Source organism: Setaria italica, chromosome III (assembly GCF_000263155.2).
Source record: "Setaria italica strain Yugu1 chromosome III, Setaria_italica_v2.0, whole genome shotgun sequence".
In the NCBI taxonomy this organism is placed as follows: Eukaryota; Viridiplantae; Streptophyta; class Magnoliopsida; order Poales; family Poaceae; genus Setaria; species Setaria italica.
Genome location: NC_028452.1, coordinates 25,062,793 through 25,084,355, shown reverse-complemented (window position 1 = coordinate 25,084,355; position 21,563 = coordinate 25,062,793). Strand labels below are relative to the sequence as shown.

The 21,563-nt window shown below is 41.5% G+C and overlaps 1 protein-coding gene across 3 annotated transcripts; it reads right to left on the bottom strand.

Moving 5' to 3' along the window:
• Nucleotides 1-542: 542 nt before the first annotated feature.
• Nucleotides 543-16,015, bottom strand: LOC101762672 (cation-chloride cotransporter 1). 3 transcript variants are annotated; one of them, XM_004962328.2, is made up of 14 exons: nucleotides 15,861-16,015; nucleotides 15,494-15,684; nucleotides 14,202-14,351; nucleotides 13,957-14,035; nucleotides 11,188-11,279; nucleotides 10,735-10,849; nucleotides 10,385-10,485; nucleotides 8,974-9,035; nucleotides 7,888-8,136; nucleotides 7,694-7,808; nucleotides 3,684-3,878; nucleotides 2,623-3,023; nucleotides 2,195-2,356; nucleotides 543-2,122 (listed from the first exon to the last, which is right to left on the bottom strand). In XM_004962328.2, the coding sequence occupies exons 2-14, from the start codon at nucleotides 15,670-15,672 to the stop codon at nucleotides 1,023-1,025; spliced, it is 3,000 nt and encodes a 999-aa protein (XP_004962385.1). In that variant the 5' UTR covers nucleotides 15,673-15,684; nucleotides 15,861-16,015; the 3' UTR covers nucleotides 543-1,022. The 3 variants fall into 3 exon arrangements, with proteins under 3 accessions (XP_004962385.1, XP_022680881.1, XP_022680882.1); XM_022825146.1 differs by lacking the exons at nucleotides 15,494-15,684; nucleotides 15,861-16,015 and having other exon boundaries at nucleotides 13,957-14,027; nucleotides 14,202-14,340; XM_022825147.1 differs by lacking the exons at nucleotides 15,494-15,684; nucleotides 15,861-16,015 and having other exon boundaries at nucleotides 11,183-11,279; nucleotides 14,202-14,259.
• Nucleotides 16,016-21,563: the final 5,548 nt, after the last annotated feature.

The window sequence follows — 21,563 nt, the reverse complement described above, 5'->3', positions numbered from 1 at the left end:
AGAGATAGGAGGAGTAAAAAAACATGCTTTAGATCAACATTGGGCTATTTCTCACATTTTTATCCATTGACGTTTGGTGATGAATGATCATGTTCTTCTGTCACATTTGGTTACAAGTTTCTTAGTGACACAGAGAGCACCAGACTTGGGTTTTATCTAATCCTATACTGATCGTTGTGATACACATGAATCCAAGAAAATTCAACAGGTAGGCACTGGGGCAGGATCAATGGTTGGTTACCTTCGAAACTAATACAAGCTAGGAAAACGCGGCCTAATACAAACTGCAACTGGAAAGTGTAAGCGCATCATGACAGATGATTTCATTGCCCGAAAATTACATGCACATCATCAGCATTCAATAAAACCGATTAGAAAAAATGGTTCAATATATCAAAAATTACCCCAGTAAAAATAGTAGAAATAAAGATGGTCCAATGTACATAAAAAATTAACCCAGTAAAATAAGTAATACAGCTAATTGAGCAATGCATAGGCAGAAGTTTAGTACCATCAACTCTAAACAGTCGAGACAGAGGACATGCAAAATTCATTTGCAACAGCTATATGATCAGTGCTACCTCTTTCACAGGTTTGCACATTTCAACAACTGGTACATCAGTCCACAAGCGTATACAAGTGCCACAAAGAAAATACACATACAAATGTTTCAGTGTTACGTAAGGGTTGCATTTCTATCGTCGAACCAACATATGAGTACTATGTTACTAGATGGAAAGTGTTTATGTATGAATATAGCTACAAAATTTGTAAGAACCAAAGCTTGCTATGTGGATCTTTCAAATCCAGAAAAGAATGAAGACACTGCAGTTCAGTAGTTCACAAACCCGCAAGTGAACAACAGCTCTGAACAGCTGACATATCATCTCATGGTAGCCCTCAAGGTGAGGGCTTGTGATTTCAGTAGTAGAATCTGCACTTGAATCTTGTGTATCCACTATCCAGTCTGCTATGACAGTACAACAACAAAATGGCGCTAGAATCTCCAAGTGTATATCTAATTATGTGAAAAATGTGACAACATCTCTTGTGTATCCCCTAACTATTAACATGCGTGGGACATTCTCTACAAGCAAATCCATGTACTCCATGTAGAAATACGAAGGATGATTTAGAGGTGGTGGGGGCAGGCTCACAAGCACCACAGCTGCCATTCTGGAGTACCTAAGTATCGTGGAGTTCAACTTCAACATTGTGTATAGGAACTTGTCAACCTTCTGTTCATTCACAACGACTTGCCTCCCATTCTCCATTAGCGGATGCCTTTCTCTTTGTGCAGTTTCCTTCATCTCGTCAAGGTACATCCTGATCCTTTGCTGTGCACTTGTGTAAGCCTCATGGGAGTCATCCTGCTGAGCGACGGTGCTGCTGCTCTCCATGTGTGATTCCCATGATTTCATAGTCACAACTATGACCTCAGCTTGCATCCTAAGATCATACAAGAACTTTTTGACATCAGCCTTCAGCTCCTCTGCATCAGTGTCCTCTTCAGATATGCAGAAGACTTGGATCTTACAGCTCTCAAAGCTCTCCTTTGTGAGCAGGAGCTGAGACAGAAGAAGCATCAATCCTCCATCTCTCACAATCCAGTACAGGTCAATTGTCCCGTACTGTCGCTGGTACTCATTAGGCCACTCATCGAGCCCCTTCACAATGACTACTGCCTTGTTAGCAATAATGCAATCATTTATTATGCTGACAAATGTTGACGGTATCTGTGTCAGATTCTCACGTCGCCAGATCTCAGGGTACCGCATCACAACAATGTTCGGCTTCAAGTTTCCTAGGCCCATGGTCTGCACAATGCTACGGAAGCCATCAGACATAGTGGGGGCCACAATGATCTCCGCAACACCCTCACAGCGTTTGTAGTCAATGTAAGCATCCAGTTGACGGCATGCAGTCTTCGCATCCTCAGCCAGTTCATGATAATCACCATCAATTATTGAGACAAAAATTGACATACCACGGCCCTTCTTCTTCATACAATTAGCAAAGTCTGCAAGTTTCGGATGACAAGGAACATTTTCCGGAAGTTTACCCCATGGACGGCAGAATACCAAAGGAATGGGGTACCAATTCTTAGGATGGACTTGGTTTGCTGCGAAAAGGACCAAAAGTTACAAAATGTGAGGTATGATTAAAGTATTGACAAAACAGAAATCAGGCGTACCTCCAAGTGATCTGAGACTCCGGAGTGCCAACTGAAAGTATGCACTCTTGAACCCATCTCCCCAGTCTCCAGCCTTCCCTTTTATGCTCACATAGTAATAGATGAGGCTTGCAAGGGCAAGGGAGACAACAGTGAAAGACCAAGAGATCAGAAACATGATCACTGAAAATTGAGAAAGATCCATGTAAGCGATCATAATTACAAAAGCGTTTCTTGGTGTGTTTTAGTTAGATGTGTGCTAGTGTAAAACATAATAAGCAATACTCGTGTACAGATGAAGAGAAGGTTTTGCATTCAAAGTTTCAAACTAATGCTATAACTGAATGAAGTATTGAATCAAACTAATGTTATAACTCGAGTACTACAACAGTATGTGCTGAATATCATGATAAAACCAAAAAAAATGGTAAAAGAATTAAGAACCGTACCAACACAAAGTAATGCACCAACAAGTGAAAGGCTCCAATGGTGAAATTTCCATCGAGGGCGCCAACTAGGAGCATCAAGGAGGTCAAGCAGAAAGCATGACAGGTTCACACCAGCATAGCACAGAAGAAAAAACATTGTGATAGTGGGTGTAATCAAATCCAAGTTTCCAATAACCACACAGCAAATACAGATGAATGCCGTAAATAAAGTGGCTGCATGAGGCTCAGATCCCTCAGAAACTTTAAAGTAATTAAGAACTGGGAGAATGTCGTCATTCGCTATTGCTGCAAGTAATCTTGGAGCCCCTGTCAGACTCTGAAGTGCTGCACCTAAAGTCGACAGAATAATACCAATGTAAATCACTGCAGGAGCAGGCCAAGCCACTGTAGCAGTAAGAAGCCTGCAAGCATTAAGGGTAATTTGTAAGCTGATTGTGCAAGCAATAAGAAACTGTGCAACAGCTGGAGTGCCTTATGGGACTACATTTAAAAAAATAAACAATAGGGGACCACAGCAATGCTGATAGAATGTAGTAGTAGTTCTAAGAAAATAGTTAATAAGGAAAAAGTATAATTCAAGACTTACAAAACAAGATAGTTGACAATAAAACTGTAGTAGCCATTATGACTATTTGCCACAATATTGCCATCAGTCTTATAAAGTAGATTAGCAACAAGACCATTGGCTGGCATTTATTTATATTCACTCCAGACGAACAACGGTAACGGTAAAGCATCCTAAACAGGATTTATGTAACAGCAACCATACTTGAACAATTCACTAACAAAAAAAATTGTGTACAATACACATACAGCCAGAAGCAAGTGATGGCTGCAAGTAAGACCTTGTATCATTTTCTCTATTATTAGGAAAATTACAAAACATGACAAGAATTATCCCTTTCGGCCACAAAATCCCATTGTCTCAAACTTGGTGAAAAAACTAGGACATGTATTTATGCTCTGATGGCATCATGAACTACAAAGCCCAATTTATCAAACCCTTAAAAACACATTATCAGCAATTTGAGAACTAGTATGCAGTACTAAAAAGCAGCTACCTATCAGTTAGAAGCTCCTCCCTTGTGGCCAAGGCTCCAAATAGAAGCACAGAGAACAGGTACATAGCAGTTGTTGTAAGAGTTGCAGATAATGTGCCGATTGGTATCGAACGTTGTGTATCTTTCAGTGAGGCAGATCGGTTTGAGCCAGCCATAATTCCAGTGACTGCTGGGAAAAAGAGACCTACCAAAGCACTGAAACACCCAAAAAAAATGTTAGCAAGATGAATTTTCTCATGCACAAGGAAATGTGTAAAGTACAGTGCATGCCCAAAATGCACCAAAGGTTCACTTAGGCACCTAAAAGCTTGGATATCTCCAAACCTTGTCACAGATAATCACCTAGTTGCAACAGACTGTGAATATAGGGCAGGTCAGATTCATTAAACAAATGGATATGAACCATGGTGAGCTTTCTTTATGGTAACAAGCAATCCTGCAGTCCTGCCTAACCTATTAAAATTTGCAGCTCTGACCATAATCAATTTTGATGGATTATGGTTCCTACAAATGTGCCATCAGGAACAGGACAAACCATGTTAGCATGTATTTACCATGTGATTCCTCCTAAGGAATTCATTGTCCATGGCTCCATGCCAAATGATTGCATCAGTTTGACCTACTTGGCTAGTTTAGGATCCTACTCAGATAATTCAGAACTTCACGAGCTTTGGAGACTCTTAACAAGTTTACATACCCACATTGAAATAGACTTTTCTAAACAACAACAACAACAACAACAACATAGCCTTTCAGTCCCAAGCAAGTTGGGGTAGGCTAGAGTTGAAATCCAACAAGAGCCACAAATCAGGGTTCGGCATATGAATAGCTGTTTTCCAAGCACTCCTATCCAGGGCTAAATCTTTGGGTATATTCCATCCCTTCAAATCTCCTTTTATTTCCTCTTCCCATGTCAATTTTGGTCTTCCTTTGCCTCTCTTCACATTACTGTCACGCCTTAGGGTTCCACTACGCACCGATGCCTCCGGAGGCCTTCGTTGGACATGTCCAAACCATCTCAGCCAGTGTTGGATAAGCTTTTCTTCAATTGGTGCTACTCCTAACCTATCACGGATATCCTTATTCCGAACTCGATCCCTTCTCGTATGACCACAAATCCAACGCAACATACGCATTTCCGCTACACTTATCTGCTGGACATGTCATCTTTTTGTAGGCCAACACTTTGCACCATACAACATTGCAAGTCTAATCGTCGTCCTATAAAACTTGGCTTTTAGCTTCAATGGTACCCTCTTGTCATTTAAAATTCCTGATGCTTGGCGCCACTTCATCCACACCGCTTTGATTCTATGACTAGCATCCTCATCAATATCCCCATCTCGTTGTAGCATTGATCCTAAATATCGAAATGTATCCTTCCTAGGCACTACTTGACTTTCCAAACTGACATCTCCCTCCTCATGTGTAGTAGTGCCAAAGTCACATCTCATATATTCAGTTTTAGTTCTGCTGAGTCAGACTCTAGGGTCTCCCGCCACAACTCCAATTTCCTATTTACTCCTGCTTGACTTTCATCAACTAGCACTACATCATCCGCGAAGAGCATACACCAAGGGATATCCCCTTGAATGTCCCTTGTTACCTCATCCATCACCAAGGCAAATAGATAAGAGCTCAAAGCAGACCCTTGATGCAGTCCTATTCTAATCGGAAAGTCATCTATATCGCCATCACTTGTTCAAACTCTAGTTACAACAATGTTGTACATGTCCTAAATAAGTCCAACGTACTTCGTTGGGACTTTAAGTTTGTCCAAAGCCCACCACATAACATTCCTTGGTATTTTGTCATACACCTTCTCCAAGTCAATGAAAACCATGTGTAGGTCCTTCTTCTCCTCCCTATACCGCTCAATAACTTGTCTTATTAAGAAAATAGCTTCCATGGTTGACCTTCCAGGCATGAAACCAAATTGGTTCATAGAGACCCGTGTTATCCTTCTCAAACGATGCTCAATAACTCTCCCATAGCTTCATAGTATGGCTTATCAACTTAATTCCTCGGTAATTAGTACAACTTTGAATATCTCCCTTATTCTTGTATATTGGTACCAGTATACTTCTCCACTCTTTCGGCATCTTATTCGACCGAAAAATATGGTTAAACAACTTGGTTAGCCATACTATGGCTATATCCCCGAGGCATCTCCACACCTTAATTGGGATACCATCCGGGCCCATCACCTTACCACTTTTCATCCTTTTCAACGCCTCTCTGACCTCAGATTCTTAGATCTTCCACACAAAGTGCCTGTTGGTGTCATCAAAAGAGTCATCCAACTGCAAGGTTGTGTTCTCATTCTCACCTTGAACAATTTGTCAAAATACTCTTGCCATATATGTTTGATCTCATCCTCCTTTACCAAGATGTTCTCCATTTCATCCTTAATGCAACTTGGTTGAAGTCTCTCGTCTTTCTCTCATGAACCTTAGCCATCCTATAGATGTCCTTCTCTCCTTCATTCGTACCTAATCGTTGGTAAAGATCCTCATATGCCATACCCTTTGCCACACTTACAGCTCGCTTTGTGATCTTGTTTGCCTCCTTGTACTTCTCTATGTCGTCCACACTTCTGTCATAGAACAAGCGCCTATAGCATTCTTCCTTCTACTTAATAGTCCTTTGGACTTCCTCATTCCACCACCAAGTATCTTTATCTACGCCTCTACCCCCCTTGGTCACTCCAAGCACCTCCAAGGCCACCTTCCGAATGCAATTTGCCATCTTCTCCCACATGTTGTTTGCGTCCTCTCCTTCCTTCCAAGGGCCCTCTTTGATTACCCTTTCCTTGAAGACCTCTGACGTCTTCCCCTTCAGTTTCCACCACTTTGTTCTTGCATTGAAGACCTCTGACGTCTTCCCTTTCAGTTTCCACCACTTTGTTCTTGCAATCTTGGCTTGTTTATCCCTACGTGCGCGCATCTAAAAACGAAAGTCCGCCACCACAAGCTTATGTTGAGAAACAACACATTCCCCTAGTATCACCTTGCAATCCAAGCATGCCCATTTATCCTCTCTTCTTGTGAGGATAAAGTCAATCTAGCTATAGTGTTGGCCACTACTAAAAGTCACTAAATGGGACCGTCTCTTCCTAAAGAAAGTGTTCGCTATCATCAAGTCAAAAGCTACTGCAAAGTCCAAGACTTCCTCTCCCTCCTGATTCCTATACCATACCCAAAACCTCCATGAACCGTCTCAAAGCCTGCACTTTTTGTACCTACAAAACGCATGACCCAGTTATTTTATACTTCTTGCAGAAAGTCACCTGATAGGGAATCTTTTTTGCAATCGAGTTGAGTATCTTCCTTATTAGTAGTTAGGAACAGAATATCTGTTCCAACTCAACCCATGCTGACACTCTAGCACCATGGCAGCAACAGTGTGCTCAAGAATGCACATTAAGACCTGAGCCCTCTCATAACCAGAATCTGAGGCAGGCATGCAACGGGCAATGGTGCCGAGGCAAAGAGGTCATAAGATGATGAGTTGTGGAGGAATCAGTTAGGCACTGAGGCAAGGGGTGGAGCCCTCTCATAACTCTTATTGAGTTGCATGCACCAACCAGTTCAACCCAAAAGCTTAAACTAATGAGGAAAGGTGGGCAATTCACTTATACTAACACCCCCCCTCACGTGCAAGCTCCCTCAGGATGCATAAGTGGAAATTAGAGTGGGCTGCAATTATTTTATTTAATCTCGCCCACCAGGATTCAAACTCGAGACATCTGGCTCTGATACTATATTGAGTTGCATGCACCAACCAGTTTAACCCAAAACCTTAAGCTAATGAGGAAAGATGAGCAATTCACTTATACTCCAACAGTTCTAAATGATTTACTCTATCCAAATGTACAGCAGCATTGAAGCCAAAGCGCCAATGCCAAGATTGCTCAAAGTTCATAGGGTTTAGTGAAGTTATTCAAACTCTAGGGGAGCATGCTGAAGTTACTTGTAATTTTTTCAAATTTTGAGACAATAAAAACTTACTTGAAATCCCAATATATTGATCCACTTGGATCAGGAACACCAGCATTGTTTGTACGTTGATAATCTGATCCCCAATTATCTTTAAATGTGGTTATACTCAACCCAGTGATTCCCTCTACATGAGAAAGTCAACAGTAAAATTCAATCACACAGTGATGAAAATATTACATACAAGTAAGAACTAGGGTACTTACTTGGAGCATTATGCCTTGGTGCAATGAATACACCAAGATAGATGCACAACAACGAAAACAGGACTGGTATTAAGAAAGCAGGTGCAACCTTGTTGATGATTTTGACACCACCAAAGACAATAAAGCATAGAAGTATGGTGACAATCACACCATACACTTGAAGATCATGCAAGCTGGGTGTAGATATAGTAGATGTGCCAGCAGTTTCTGTACCATTTACTAGTGTGTTGTTAACAACTGTTACACTTTCTGCATTTTGAAACAGGTACAAGTTAGTCCAAACAAAAATCTGAAGAAGAAAGTTAAGTAAATCAATTATATCTTTTTCATCTCCTCTCATATTTCTCACCATCAAACTAACTAGCTAACATTGTTTACACTGTACTGCAAGATAGGCTCTTCTGTGACGGCCATGACAGGCATGACAACAACTAACATATTTTCTTGCATGCACGCAATTAACAGAGAAAAATGGTGAGCTCAGTCCTGTATGCATCTTAGTTACAACTTACAAGACAAGAGTGTCTTAGATGTAGTAAAACAAGGCACCTAACTAAGCATTCGCACGAGGGGAAGCGTCCATATGGAAGAGTGATTGGATAGGTGTTGGGAAGAGAGGGCGTGTGGATGGGGAGAGAGAGAGGGTTATGTTTTTGGTCTTTCCAAGTACCGCACTTTATTTTGTTCTGGCAAGGCACGTCATTTCTACAGACAACAATTAAGGAGCCTATAACATCAATAATATGGCACCAGGAAATTAACATAATGTCCATGTGCTAATGTCTTAGAAAGAAGAGAGAATGGTATGAATGGATATTTACTTAAAATGATGAGGAGAGAGAATGCAGAAGAGGCTAAAAAGATAAAGGGTCATTGAAATTGCATGCTTGCGTTATAATTTACAACGAGGGAGAATGTGGTAACGTTTACATGACTAGCATTTTGTAAACTGCAAATGTGCTAACATAGATGCTTTATATGCCTTAACTAAGGCCTAAAGCACATGAGTCACATTGAAAATATACGAAAGTAGATCAATTCTATTCACAAACTAAGCATACTGATTCAAATAAATTGTAAACTTACTTTGAAAAAGTCCAGCAGAAGGAACAGCATCCAGAAAGGTTTCTACAGCCCCAAGCACATACCTGAAAATGACCAAATAAGTTTCCAATGCAGAGATGAGCGACACTCATGCATGAATGCACCCCACAACAACAGGTAGCAAATTATTTGAAATCTATATTATTTGAAGTTCCATTGTGCATTAGAAAGAATAACATGTGTACTCTTCTCATTATTTCTCCATCTATTTTTCATCCAGACACTTTCTTCAATTGGACATACTAGTCTGATTGCAGACTTGTGTGCAAATATAGTTGGAGCTACTCCAATCATTGACCAGTAGAAGGTACAACAACAACATAGCCTGTTAGTCCTAAACAAGCTAGAGATGAAACCTAACAAAAGCTAAAAGGGAGGATAAAAAAATGTAAAAGAATGTAGAAGTAGCTGTAATAATAGTAGAAGGGAACTGATAGCCTAGGTGGTTCGGGCATGTGGATTACTGATTTCCACACTCTTTTAGAAAGATGGTTCTGTCATGGGCAGTTCAGCTGGGCTGATTGGGGCTATTGGGCCAGGCCCATTAGGGTTAAGGATAAGATTAGATCTCTTACTTAGGCATTAAGTAATCCTCTCTATATAAGTACCAATGGAAGGCAAGCATTGATCAGTCTATTAGGGTTAGCCCCTTCTATCCCTGCCCTTGTGGTCCGGCTGCCGCCATCGGCGAGGTCAGGCTGCTAGGGTTCAGGGTTATCTGGATCTCTGAATGTGACAGGTTCCTTGGGTGTATTCCAATCTTTAGAGTTTAATTGCTGCCACCTCCCATGTCAGGTTGGGTTGCATCTACTCCCTCCGTCCCGGAAAGAATGCAATTATAGTTTTGTCCTAAGTCAAACAATCTTAAGTTTGACCAAGTTTATATAAAATTGTACAAGGACTTATGATACCAAATAAGTATCACTAGATTTGCTATGAAATATATTTTTGTATCATAAAAGTTGATGTCCTTCCTTATAAACTTGGTCAAACTTGAGATAGTTTGACTTATGACAAAACTAGAATTGCATTCTTTTTGCGACGGAGGGAGTACATAAGAGTAGCTGTTTTCTTTTTCTACATTGGTTCACCAGTCTATAACTACCCTCCTTTATAGGACTGACTCTGTCATAACAACATAGGCTGGGTTCCAGCTATGTTGAAACAAAATGAGGTGCAACAAACAAAATCAGGCTCACCAAGAGTTCACTACTCTATATTCTTTTACTACAATATATATTCTATCTACCACATGCCAACTAGAAGAGGCACATGATACCTTCTTCTATACAGCAAGTGCAGAAAGGAAGCATTAACATCATTAATAGCAGAAAAATGAAGAAAAGTGAAAAAACGACAACCTCGATTAGTGGCTGTAATGGTGTATACTTACATGGATCCGGCAACTGCATTCCCGAGGAAGAAGCATAGTCCAATACTAACTCCAACTTCAGGACCAAGTGCACGGCCTATAAGATAATATGGTCCACCACCCTATGGGTCATTCGAAATGCAAAACAGTTTTCGGTGTTAGTTCATTTTGGTTGCACCTTACAACATTGAAATGAGATGTTAAAGTATTTTTTCCCATCATTGAAACACAATTAAATTTGATCCCCTAGAGAGAATTTTCTCCATATCCCACAAATGGTATTGAGAAGCAAAGAAGACGGTAAAAAACTAAAAAAGGCAGAACAACCCAATTTTAAGAATTGTCAAATAGTGTGCAAATACTCAACATACCTTCATTGCTCCATTCGTTGCAATGGCACTTAATGATATTCCAGTTAAAAATGTGCAGGCGCCACAAAATGAAACCAAAACAAGCGACTGCCATACACCTGCCATACCTACAATCCTACAGAAAGGAGGGGAAGCATTGGTCAAGTTTATCTGAGAAGTATTGGTTAATATTTGAGTAGTGCATAAGGCAGAGAAGAGAGACAACAATCACAATGTTATAACTGATCTGAATAACAGGAAAGGATAGAAAAGGGATTAATACTGTAATAAGTCAAATTCCAAGTACTAGAACCTATTTACAGTTTTACTTCAATATTATTTTTATTTAGTCCTACTATAACAGAATGTCAGCAACACCTGTATGACTAGCAGAGCAAACTGACTTTCGCAGAGACCAAGTAGAAGCAATATATTTACGGGCAACAACAAAAATAGGTGTACACAATACCTTACCAGGTAAAACGGATATAATAAATGATTCCCAATATATTCTGCAAGCATGGAACAAAGACACCCATCATGGTGCCAAACTTAGGTCCAGTTTCCTGTCCAAACAATACGAGTATTCTGTTCAGTGATATAGGTTATCACTAGTACAATTTCATAAGTCACAACGAAATAAGCAAATAAATAGCCAAGGTTAAAATAGAATCTGTTCACTAAAACCAAACATAACAAGTTAATAATTGGCAACAAACATTGATGATCAGACATGCATGAACCAATTGATATTCCAAACAAACTCAAATGTAGGGATGGGAATGGGCTGGGTCGACCCAATAGGTACCTGGCCCGACCCATAATAATGAGGCCAATGGGCCATTCGGGGTGGCTTCAAATCACAAAGGGGCCATAGAGTGCCAAGGCCTGCTGACCCGTTGGGTACATAGGGTCAACCCGTCGTCCCCCACGCGATCCCATCCGCAAGCGTCGGCAGTTCGGCACGGAGGCGAGTGAGCAGGCGGCGGCAGGTGCACCGCACTCCCCTCCGGCAGCGGCGACTCGGCGCCTTGTCCTCCCCTCCAGCGGATCTCCCCTCCGACGACTCTCCACTCTGGTAAGCTTCTTGTCTCTCCTTTCTTTCCCCTCTCCCCATGTAGCCATGTCCTAGGGTTTATGATTTCATCCATGTTCTACTGCCGGTAGGTGTCTATTTCGAACCGCAGTAGAGCTAGCATAGCTGCCATGTCACTGCTGAGCTCACTTCTTGTCATTGTTGGAAACTTGGAATCTTGGGTGTGGATTTTTTTTCCCTTTCTCTTTGAGCGGTTCTTGTTCTCAGTAGATTATTCTTCGATTATTCCCTTGCTCTGTGAGTACTTCTTGCTCTTAGTAGTACTCTCACATGGATCCCACCTCCCCACCTGCCGATTGTTCTTGGTGCCTGTCTGTGCTTTAAATTTCAGGATGCCTTAGTCGCTAGCAATACTACTGTCTTGGTTTAATTTCAGAATCTAACCACTGTGAAGGGAGCATGCATAGTAATTGAACTCGTAATAGACCCTGTGAGCAACAGTGTGTACAACTTTTTATTTGTTGATGAGTCTTTAAATTAGCACATTCTGACAAGTAGAAACTATTTACTTCTGCATGTGTTGTTTCTGCTTGAATAGTCATCCAATTATATACAGTTCAGTTGAGTTTCAGAAGTTCAGGTTGTCCAATTATTCTCTGGCTGTCCCATATACATTTTTTCCTGGAATATGCAGGAGAGCTGCGTATCATTGCATTAAGAAAGGGGATAAAAGGCTTATATAGCCATACAGCAGAACACACACCAACACTACACACAGGCTCTAGGTTGTCCCATATACATACAAGCATACAAGCATACACATTTAACTTATGAAATTTATGTCCACTCCATTTTTCTCTGGCTGTTTGTAACACGTAGCTGTGGAGAAAGATCTCATTAATTAATATATAGGAGTACAGTATGCTCGAACTCATACAACTTGGCTTATCCTGTGAACCTCTTGTTTTTATTTTTTGTAGAGATTTGCCCTCTAGATTGTATCTGTTCAAAGTAGTTCCTAATTACTGGCATTTATATGTTTTCTGCAGTGTTGCTTAGCATTTACAAATATAATTCACTAAAGTTCTTGGTGTTACTACTGTAAACCTTTTTTTATAACAAATCTGATTATAAACCTTGGATTTCATTAGCTTTTTTTCAATATTCAGAAAAATGGAAGAGGAAGAAGGGGCCCGTGAAGTGTACCAAACGGGTACCTCATTTGTGGTACCTAGTGAAGCAAGGACAAGGGTTCCACCACCACCAGGGCTGTCTCCTTCAATAGTAAACATATGCAAAGCTTATAGTGGTGAGCATTTTTTTTAAATTTATTTCAAGCTGAACTGTTAATGCCTTATACCCTCTTCTCATCAGGAATGTGTCTTAAAACTGGAATGTTAACTTCTTATGCCATTTTCTCTCATCAGGACTTCCTCATGATATGGAAATGTTCGATGATGAAGACGAAGATGCTGACTATGAACTTGATGATGACAAAGAAGAAGAGGATGTTGAGGATGAAGCAGAAGAAGAGGCAGTCACAGAAGGTCTTCAGATGGTTGATATTGACATGGGATCATTTTCTGAGCCTGGGAGAGAAAAGAACAGTTCTTTGTTGTTGCTGCAATGACCTGTAACTGTGGAGATTTGTTGCTGTAATAACGTTTGCTAATGACCTGTAACTAAATTTTCTTTTAGCAAATTTGTTGGTGACTATGCAGATTGAGACTCTGCACTTTGATTCAAATGCATCTTGACATCTTAGTCTGGATGTGTGCTTGTGTGGAGATAAGCTATTGCATAATGATGCCTGAAATTGCTTGTATATGCATAGGTTTGATTGGGCCGACCCGTGATGCCCATTGGGCCATCAAGGCCATAGGCAAAACGTTGGTTTGGGTCGGCCCGTGGCCTCAGAAGTTGGCCTTGAGGCCATGGGGGCCAGGTCCAAGGCCAGGTCCGGGCCGGCCCATTCCCATCCCTACTCAAATGTTCCAATAAACCAGCTCTTTGTGCTTAAGTGAATACATTGAATTTAACATGCGGCAAACAACTTCTCATCCTGAACTTCACATTAGATGTAGAAATATACACCCTCACAGACTTTATGATTATCATTGTTGTAAATTCTTAATTTTCATCATTGTCCAAAAGAAGAGCAACAAACTTTCAAGCAGATGGCAGGAAATGTTGGAATGGAATATAACCTTGGGGCGTCCAATGGTAATTGCTACATCTTCACCATCCCTAGGACTTGAAGGGGCCTGAATCTGTTCCCCTGTCATACTGTTCAGATTCAATCAGTTACTGATGAAGAAGAATAAAGAGCTCAAACAATTTTCAGGGCGCAGGTGCTCAACACTGACCAAAACTTTCAGCTTGTAACGAAAGAAACATACTTCAAGATTTAGTTGAGTTAAACAATAAAGACTACAGAAATGATTGCTCGTACCTCTTGAGACCCAATATATTTACAAGAGAATCAAAACCAAATAGCTCTAGCTTTGAATCCCCTTGAGATCCACCGGATGTAGCATGATCATCAGGAGAACCTTCTCGCATGCTTGGATCAATAGTTAGATTAGCATCAGGTTTAAGGTTCCTGTCACACATAAAACAGTGAGTTCATACACACAGCACCTGGACAAGTTGCATTCTACTAAATTCTCTTGTATTTATGATTCTCAAAAGACACATTTCAAGGTCATTTTCTGTTGAGATTATATCTAGATTATGTCCCTGGGACATCCAAACAGCAAAAGTGGGACACCAGCAGGTTTAATGCCAGCATGTACATACATACATACATACATACATATATATATATATATATATATATAAAAACAAATAAGAAAAAAAGAAAGAACATGTCTAGCGATAACCATTTCTTCAAAGTTATCCAGAGTATGTAAGGTTGAGGGTATATGCCATGCGGCAATGGCAAGCCTTACCACGCACAAGAACTAAAATCGACATAAGGAAAAAAGCAGTACTATTCTTGTTCAAGTCTTAAGAGCTGGTGCCCAACACTCTAACCACAAAACTCAAATCTACAGCAACAAGCTTACCGTGGTTTGACATAAAGGCATGATCTATGACTAAAACTCGAAAAATATGATAGGACAGAAGAAAAAGTTAGAAGACTACCACTAACACAAGGCATTGTACCAATCAGAAGTAACCAGCATTATGGCAAGACCTCATTATTTTTACAGCAACCAGAAATGGTTTCAACTTCGAACCTAAAAACAATTTCAGCATCACTCAAACATCAAAGTTCCTCCAAAAGAAAGAGGCATCCATATATCACTGCAGATTTCAACAATGGTAGCATTGCAGTTGCAGGAGCCCCGCAAAACAGATATGACAGGCATGGATCTCACAGCCTAGCTCTTAATGCCCACAGCTCTAAAATAGAAAGAAGCAACCCAATGCCCAAAATAGTAGTTTCAGTGTTCCCTAACACCCCAGGGCAGTGAACCTATAAATCCTAACTTCTGATACTCCTACTCCATTGAGTAGGCTCAACAGTCAACTGGTACTCTCCAATTGCTCGTTGAACAGCCCATTTTGCTAAAAAAGCGCACGTCCAAGACAATGCACACACTAATTTGCAGCAACTATGCTAGTGTTCCACGCAGAAGTACGCTCTCTACTCAGTTCGAATCCACATTCGATCCTCTAGCACGTGACACAACCAAATGCTCGCGATACCCACAAATGTGAATGAGAAGTATGCTTCACCTCGGAGGCTGGGGCGTCACAACGGCATCGATGGCGGCGGAGGAGGAGGACCCCGGCTCCATTGAGGTCATCTGGACCACGGCGCGGTCGCTCGACCCGACAGGCCGGTACCGCCGCCCGTTCGGCGGCGCGGGCACCGGCAGCGCGTCGTCCGCCTCCTCGATCCCACCGTTCTCCATCCCTCTGGGACGCTGCGGAACACACCGAAACTGATCGCGGTAAGATCCAGGGTTTCAGAGGCACGCACGCCGACCAACCCCCACAGCTGGCCTCGGATCCAGATCCGCGGTGGTACGTGCTAGCGGGGGGAGGAGCGGCGAGGTCGCGGGCGTGGGGGCGAGGAGAGGTCACCGGATGATTCGCTTACCTGGGAGGAGGAGGTGGGAGGTAACGTCGGTGGCAGTGGTGGAGGAATAGTCGCCGGCGGGCGGCTGTGGCGACGGCGGCGAGGAGGAAACGGGGACAAGGTCGGCAACGGTCAGAGGGAGTAAAGATATGAAACTGGGTTTACTTCGTTCTCTGCTTTTTGCTCCCTGGTCCCTTGCGAATGGAGAATTGCCAGTTTTAGCCTAACCGTTTGCTTCTCCTCGAGGTTTGCGTGTTTTGACCTTCTAGAAATGTTGCCGCAAAATGTGCATTACAGTCTACTAGCACAGCAGTAAGAAATAAAATTTAGCTGATTTTAATGTTGGAAAAATCTCCAGTTAAAATACTACAACGACTATGTCCAAATTAGAATGACTATATTATAGCTCACCACCATTTTCAGTTTTTTATGTAGAATATAACTTGTGAAGAAACATCTAATGCGAATGTCATGACTGTTGTGATTATAATAACGTGTTTAGAATGCTTGCAATGCTACCAAACATAATGTGCAAAACATTAAAAGAATGCTCGTAGCTTTTTAAAAGTTAAGTGACTATATTATAGCTTAACACTTTCATCTTTGTTTGTGGAGAGCAAAAAGATCTGAAAAACACCTAATTTGAATATTAGGTGACTGTCGCGGGCCTTGGATGATTTCGTTATGATAGATTGATAGGGTCCAATTTTTGGGTATAAAACTTAATCATTGTTGAAACAATCACAACAGGTTTCAACAATGTGTTCATAATGCTTGCAACGATATCAAACATAATGCCATTACATTGAAACAATGCTCGCAGCTTTCAAAAAAGTTAGGCGGCTTCCCCTGAACTCATTTGTGATCAAACACATTCCAACTGAAATAATTATATTTCTAGTCAAGTGGGAAAGTCGTACTCATGGTTCTCGCATGGTAGCTCCACTTGTAGGGACATACTAATGGTGATGACTCATTGAAATTAATGTTACGAGTGCTATGATGATTATGATTGGAAATACAAATATAAGCATCTTAAAAATGGAGAAAAAAAGAAAGAAAGGATAGCATATCCAGTGACATAGTTCAAGTACTATACGCTTCGTAACACAAGTACATATGTAATACAAGAATATTTGACATGCATGTACAGTTTACACGAGACTCTTTAAATGCATTAAACAATAATATCGGTTTTCAAATAAAAGACAAAACTATGTAACAAATTTAGTTGGTGATGAAATGTGAGAAAAGTTCATTTTATTATTCCTCACTATGAAAATTTAACATTTAACTCATTCAAAAATATCAACTCGTTTAACTCTCCTTAACTATTTAAATTGCTTTAATATACTTCCTAATGAAACTTATCTTTTTTTCTTCCTCCACGTACAGGTTGTGTTAATCACTCAAATTACAGTAACATAAATCAGTCGTGGGTTAATAGTTTGATCGAAACATAAGCAAACTGGTTTCGATGGTGTGATGTTATGTTCAATTAGCTTCCAAGCATGATAAAGGTACAAGGAATTACCTGCATTAATTAACATCATCTCTATACATGCAAGCAAAGTACTAATGAGCAAATTCAGGGTAACTTATTTGAATGGATTTTTTATGAAGCAAGTAGACTTGAAAGTCTCTTTTAGTGGTGAACGACGTGTATCTGATGACGAGACGCTTATGATAATTCTATTGATCTAAGATCTGTTGTCATTTGTGTGGTACGTGTTGGTGTTTAGACCTGACAACCTACCGAAGGTGGTGCCGAAGGTAGTGTTTTGGTTAGTGGGGCTCGTCGAGATCAGGAACTCGAAAGTAAACGCAGACACACAATTTAGATAAATTCGGACCGCTAGATTGCGTAATACCCTACGTGCTGTGTTGGTTGGATTGAATTGCCTTGGATGGGGTCACTGCCTCACCTTATGTTGTCGGGTAGGGTTACAGGTCGGTTGGTTACAAGAATACTAGTCGGATACGACTAGAGGAGTTCTACTCTTATACAACGAATACTTTCCTAATCCTCAATTAGTTCATGTCTTTCCATGTAGACTACGCCGCCCTATGCCATAGTCTCCATGTCAGATGCGTCTCGGTGTTCAGCTCTATATTTAGGACTGTCCAAACTTTCTGGTAGGCCCATATATGCATGTATGACAAGCCCCCAAGTACTTTTTAGTCAAATGCAGCAGATCCGAATACTTTTGCAAACTTCACTAACTAGTTTTGGTGCTCTTCGAGTACTTCATCTGGTTGAATCTTCAAAGGTACCCGAAAACTGCCATGCGGCTAGAATGTGCTCAAGCCTCATGTTTTCTATCTTTCAACCTTAAATTTTATATGGAAGTGCGACAAAAGTTGCACTCCATATGGAGTAGCTCCTGAGCCTTAGGTGGAATCGAAGAATCAGGCTGAGGGTCAATCTATAATTTGCATCACTTTCCCCTTAAAACACCCAGAGAAAGAACTTTTATCGATGGACACGTGGCACACAGTCCCCAAGCTTTTAGCCAACTAGTTTGGTGGGTATAAGGGTCAACCTTTGGTCAACTTGACCATCTGTTGAAGGAAATCGTATCTTCTCCAAAAATAAAGGTAACTACCAATCAGGTTTCCTGATTTGTGGGAATCTTGTGATTTGAAATCCCTTCAATTGTGCAGTTGTTACTGTTCTGGTATGATAAATAACGGAGGAAGTTATCCCTTCCATTTTACCCTTGCCATCTGTCTTTCTAACTTCCACACTTGAGCCCTAGTGCCGCCACTGCCCGATCTCCGAGCGCTAGCACCACCATCCCCTACCACTCAGCCCCCGAGCGTATACAACAGAAGAACCTCATGACATCAAGGATGGGGAGGAAGGCTGCTGCTGTCAAGCCTGCCGAGGGGGGGGGGAAGAAGAAAGGATCTGACAAGAGTTGCCAGCACCCAAGTAAAGAAAAACTGATCAAATCGTGCCGCCAAATCCTGTCTGTGCCTGGAAACGATCCAATCTTAAGGAGGAGGATATCAAGGCGCTCGTAGCCGTTAATTTACTTCAAGATCAAGATTTTATCAACTGGCGATCTACTTATGGCGACGCCAGCCCACTGGAGACTTATCTAGATGAGACGATAACCTTTGCCCACTTCATCGAGTGAGGCATTGCATTGTCATCTTTTGATTTCTTCTAAGGCTTGCTGGATTTCTACAAATTGGAGTTGGTGCATTTGAACCCCAATGGGATCTTACACATTGCAATCTTCGTTCATTTTTGCGAAGCTTTCCTGGGCATCAGGTCTCATTTTCAGTTGTTTCAGAAATTCTTCCATGTCAAGCTGGAACCATCGAAAGATCACACACACCTGGTTGGAGGCGCTAGCATTCAGATGCAGGAGGTAGTGAGCAGTCAATATTTGGATTATGAGCTAATAGATTCCGATGCTGGGTGAAAAAAAAAGTGGTGCTACATTGACAACCATGATCCAAAACTACCCAAACTCTCATGTCACCGTCCCTCTTGGAACAACCGGTGGTTTGATGAGTTGCAAGTACCCGAGTGTAATGAGCTGCAAGTACTCGAGCTGGTGAAGCGGATAGCAGATCTGAAGGAACAAGGTCTTGCCGGTATTCGGTATTGGCATCGCATTCAACTTAATGAAGCGACGGATTCAGCTGCTGCAGCAACACTGTTGAAAGTGCATCTTGGCTCTCTAAGTGAGTTTTGGTGTTGATGACATGCATAATTAAGGAACTAATGATTTTATTGAGAACTTGATAGGCTCAAAGCAAAAAAAAAAAATAAAAAAAATGCCAGAAAGTATCCTGAATTTGTTGAAGAACGGTGTTGGAGCTTAAGAGAAGATCGTTTATCATTTTCTAATTTTGAATTTGGGTATAGGAACACCATACTATAAAGGGGGATGCAGCTTGTTGACTTGAAGACGTCAAAGTGTTCATTTGAAATACTAACCACCTATGAGAGACACCTTAATCACACACATGTACATGCAGTTTCTCTCAGATTTTGCATTTGTCGAAAGTTCCGACCTGGTGTCAGAAGTTCCGACAAGTGCTGGAAGTTCCTAGTAACTTCCAACAGAGGTTGCTCAGCAGATTTAATTAATTAGGGTCAGAAGTTCTGATAGTCACTTAGCAGCACAGCAACGGCTAGTTTTTGGGCTCGAGTATTTATACCCCCTCAGCCCCCTCTTCATTTGTTGCTGACCCAACCCGAAACAAACACCTCCAAGAGCATTCAATACTCCTCCCCACTCCCTACTTGAGCTAAATCTTTGAGAGTTTTGAGCTAGGACTTGGGTGAGAGAAGGATTTGAGGTGTGTGACTCTAGCTTTGAGTGTGAGGTCAACCAAGTTCATCTCAAGGTCACTTGAAGCATCTTCGATCTTCGATTCATGTTTGTTACTCTTGAAGCTTGCTTTTAGACAGTTCAACGTCACCTGTTTGAGCACCCTCTTCTTGTGGTGTGCCTGGGAAGTTTGTATTGCCCATCCTCTTGGAGGATTCATAGTAAGAGACTCAATCCTTCTTTGTGGTTGATTGAGAGGGGTAAAGGGTTAGTGAGAACCCGGCTCTTTGTGAGCTCCTCAACGAAGACGTAGCTTCCTTTGTGGGAGTGAATTTCAGTAAACAAATCTTTTGTCTCGTGTGCTTGTTGTGTTCTTCAAGTTCTTGTTGACCTAGAGCTTGATTTGTGCCGATCTATATTCTTGTGAAGTTTCTCTCATAAAGATCAGTTGTAGTAGTCTCTATACATCATTACTGAACTTTTGATTCAAATAGACTCTGCTGAAACCTGTTTAAATTTGAATTTCGTAGAGTACCTTTTACTCTGTCGGAAGTTCCGCCCCTGTATTGGAAGTTCCGGCACAGTGTCAGAAGTTCCGACATATTTAATTCTGCTGCGAAGAATTTTCAGGTGTTCAGATTGAGCCTATTCACCCCCCCTCTAGGCATCACACGATCGTTTCAGCTGTCACTTAGGCTACGAGTACACAGGCCTTGCTGATCCATCCAGATTCTCTTCTGATGAAATCAGTACAGACGAAGTCATGGTGAGGCTCAAGCGAATGTTCAAGAACGTGGGAGAGATCCCCACTATTATGCGGGAATTCAGCACCACCAACCCGCCAAAGCTTACCCGTGGCCGTAGCCCGCAAGTACTTATTTTAAAATTATTGGGTTTGCTAACTTGTCTTTCTTTGTAGGAAGATATTGCTTTGTACTTCTCTGCTCCTCCTCCTCCTGGATTCGAAGAATCTTGTGAAGCTGATTCTCATGTGTTTACGCAGGAAGTCATGATAGGCGATGACCGGGAAGAGGAGGTAGTCAAGTCTTCCAGCGGCACTAGTTCTGATGCCGCATATGAAGTCAAGGCTCAGCCATCTGCTAAGGCTGGGTCTTCCTCTGGAGCAAGGAAACGCTTGGCTGCTGATGAGCTTGAAGCCGCAATCCCTTCACCACCGAAGAAGAAACAGACCATCGCTGCGAAACAGGTCGTGAAGAAGTCTGTCACCGCAGAAGATATGCTGAAAGGATCTTGATGTCACCTGGAGGGGGGTGAATAGGAGAATTGACAAACTTTAATCCAAATTCAAACACCTTGAGCCTTGCTGCCTGGACACCGGTCAGACCGGTCTGAGGCAGTGAGGCACACCAAATTGATGCTTGATCCCCTATTCGACTTTTAGCACCAACAATCGTGAAGAGTGTCACTTGTA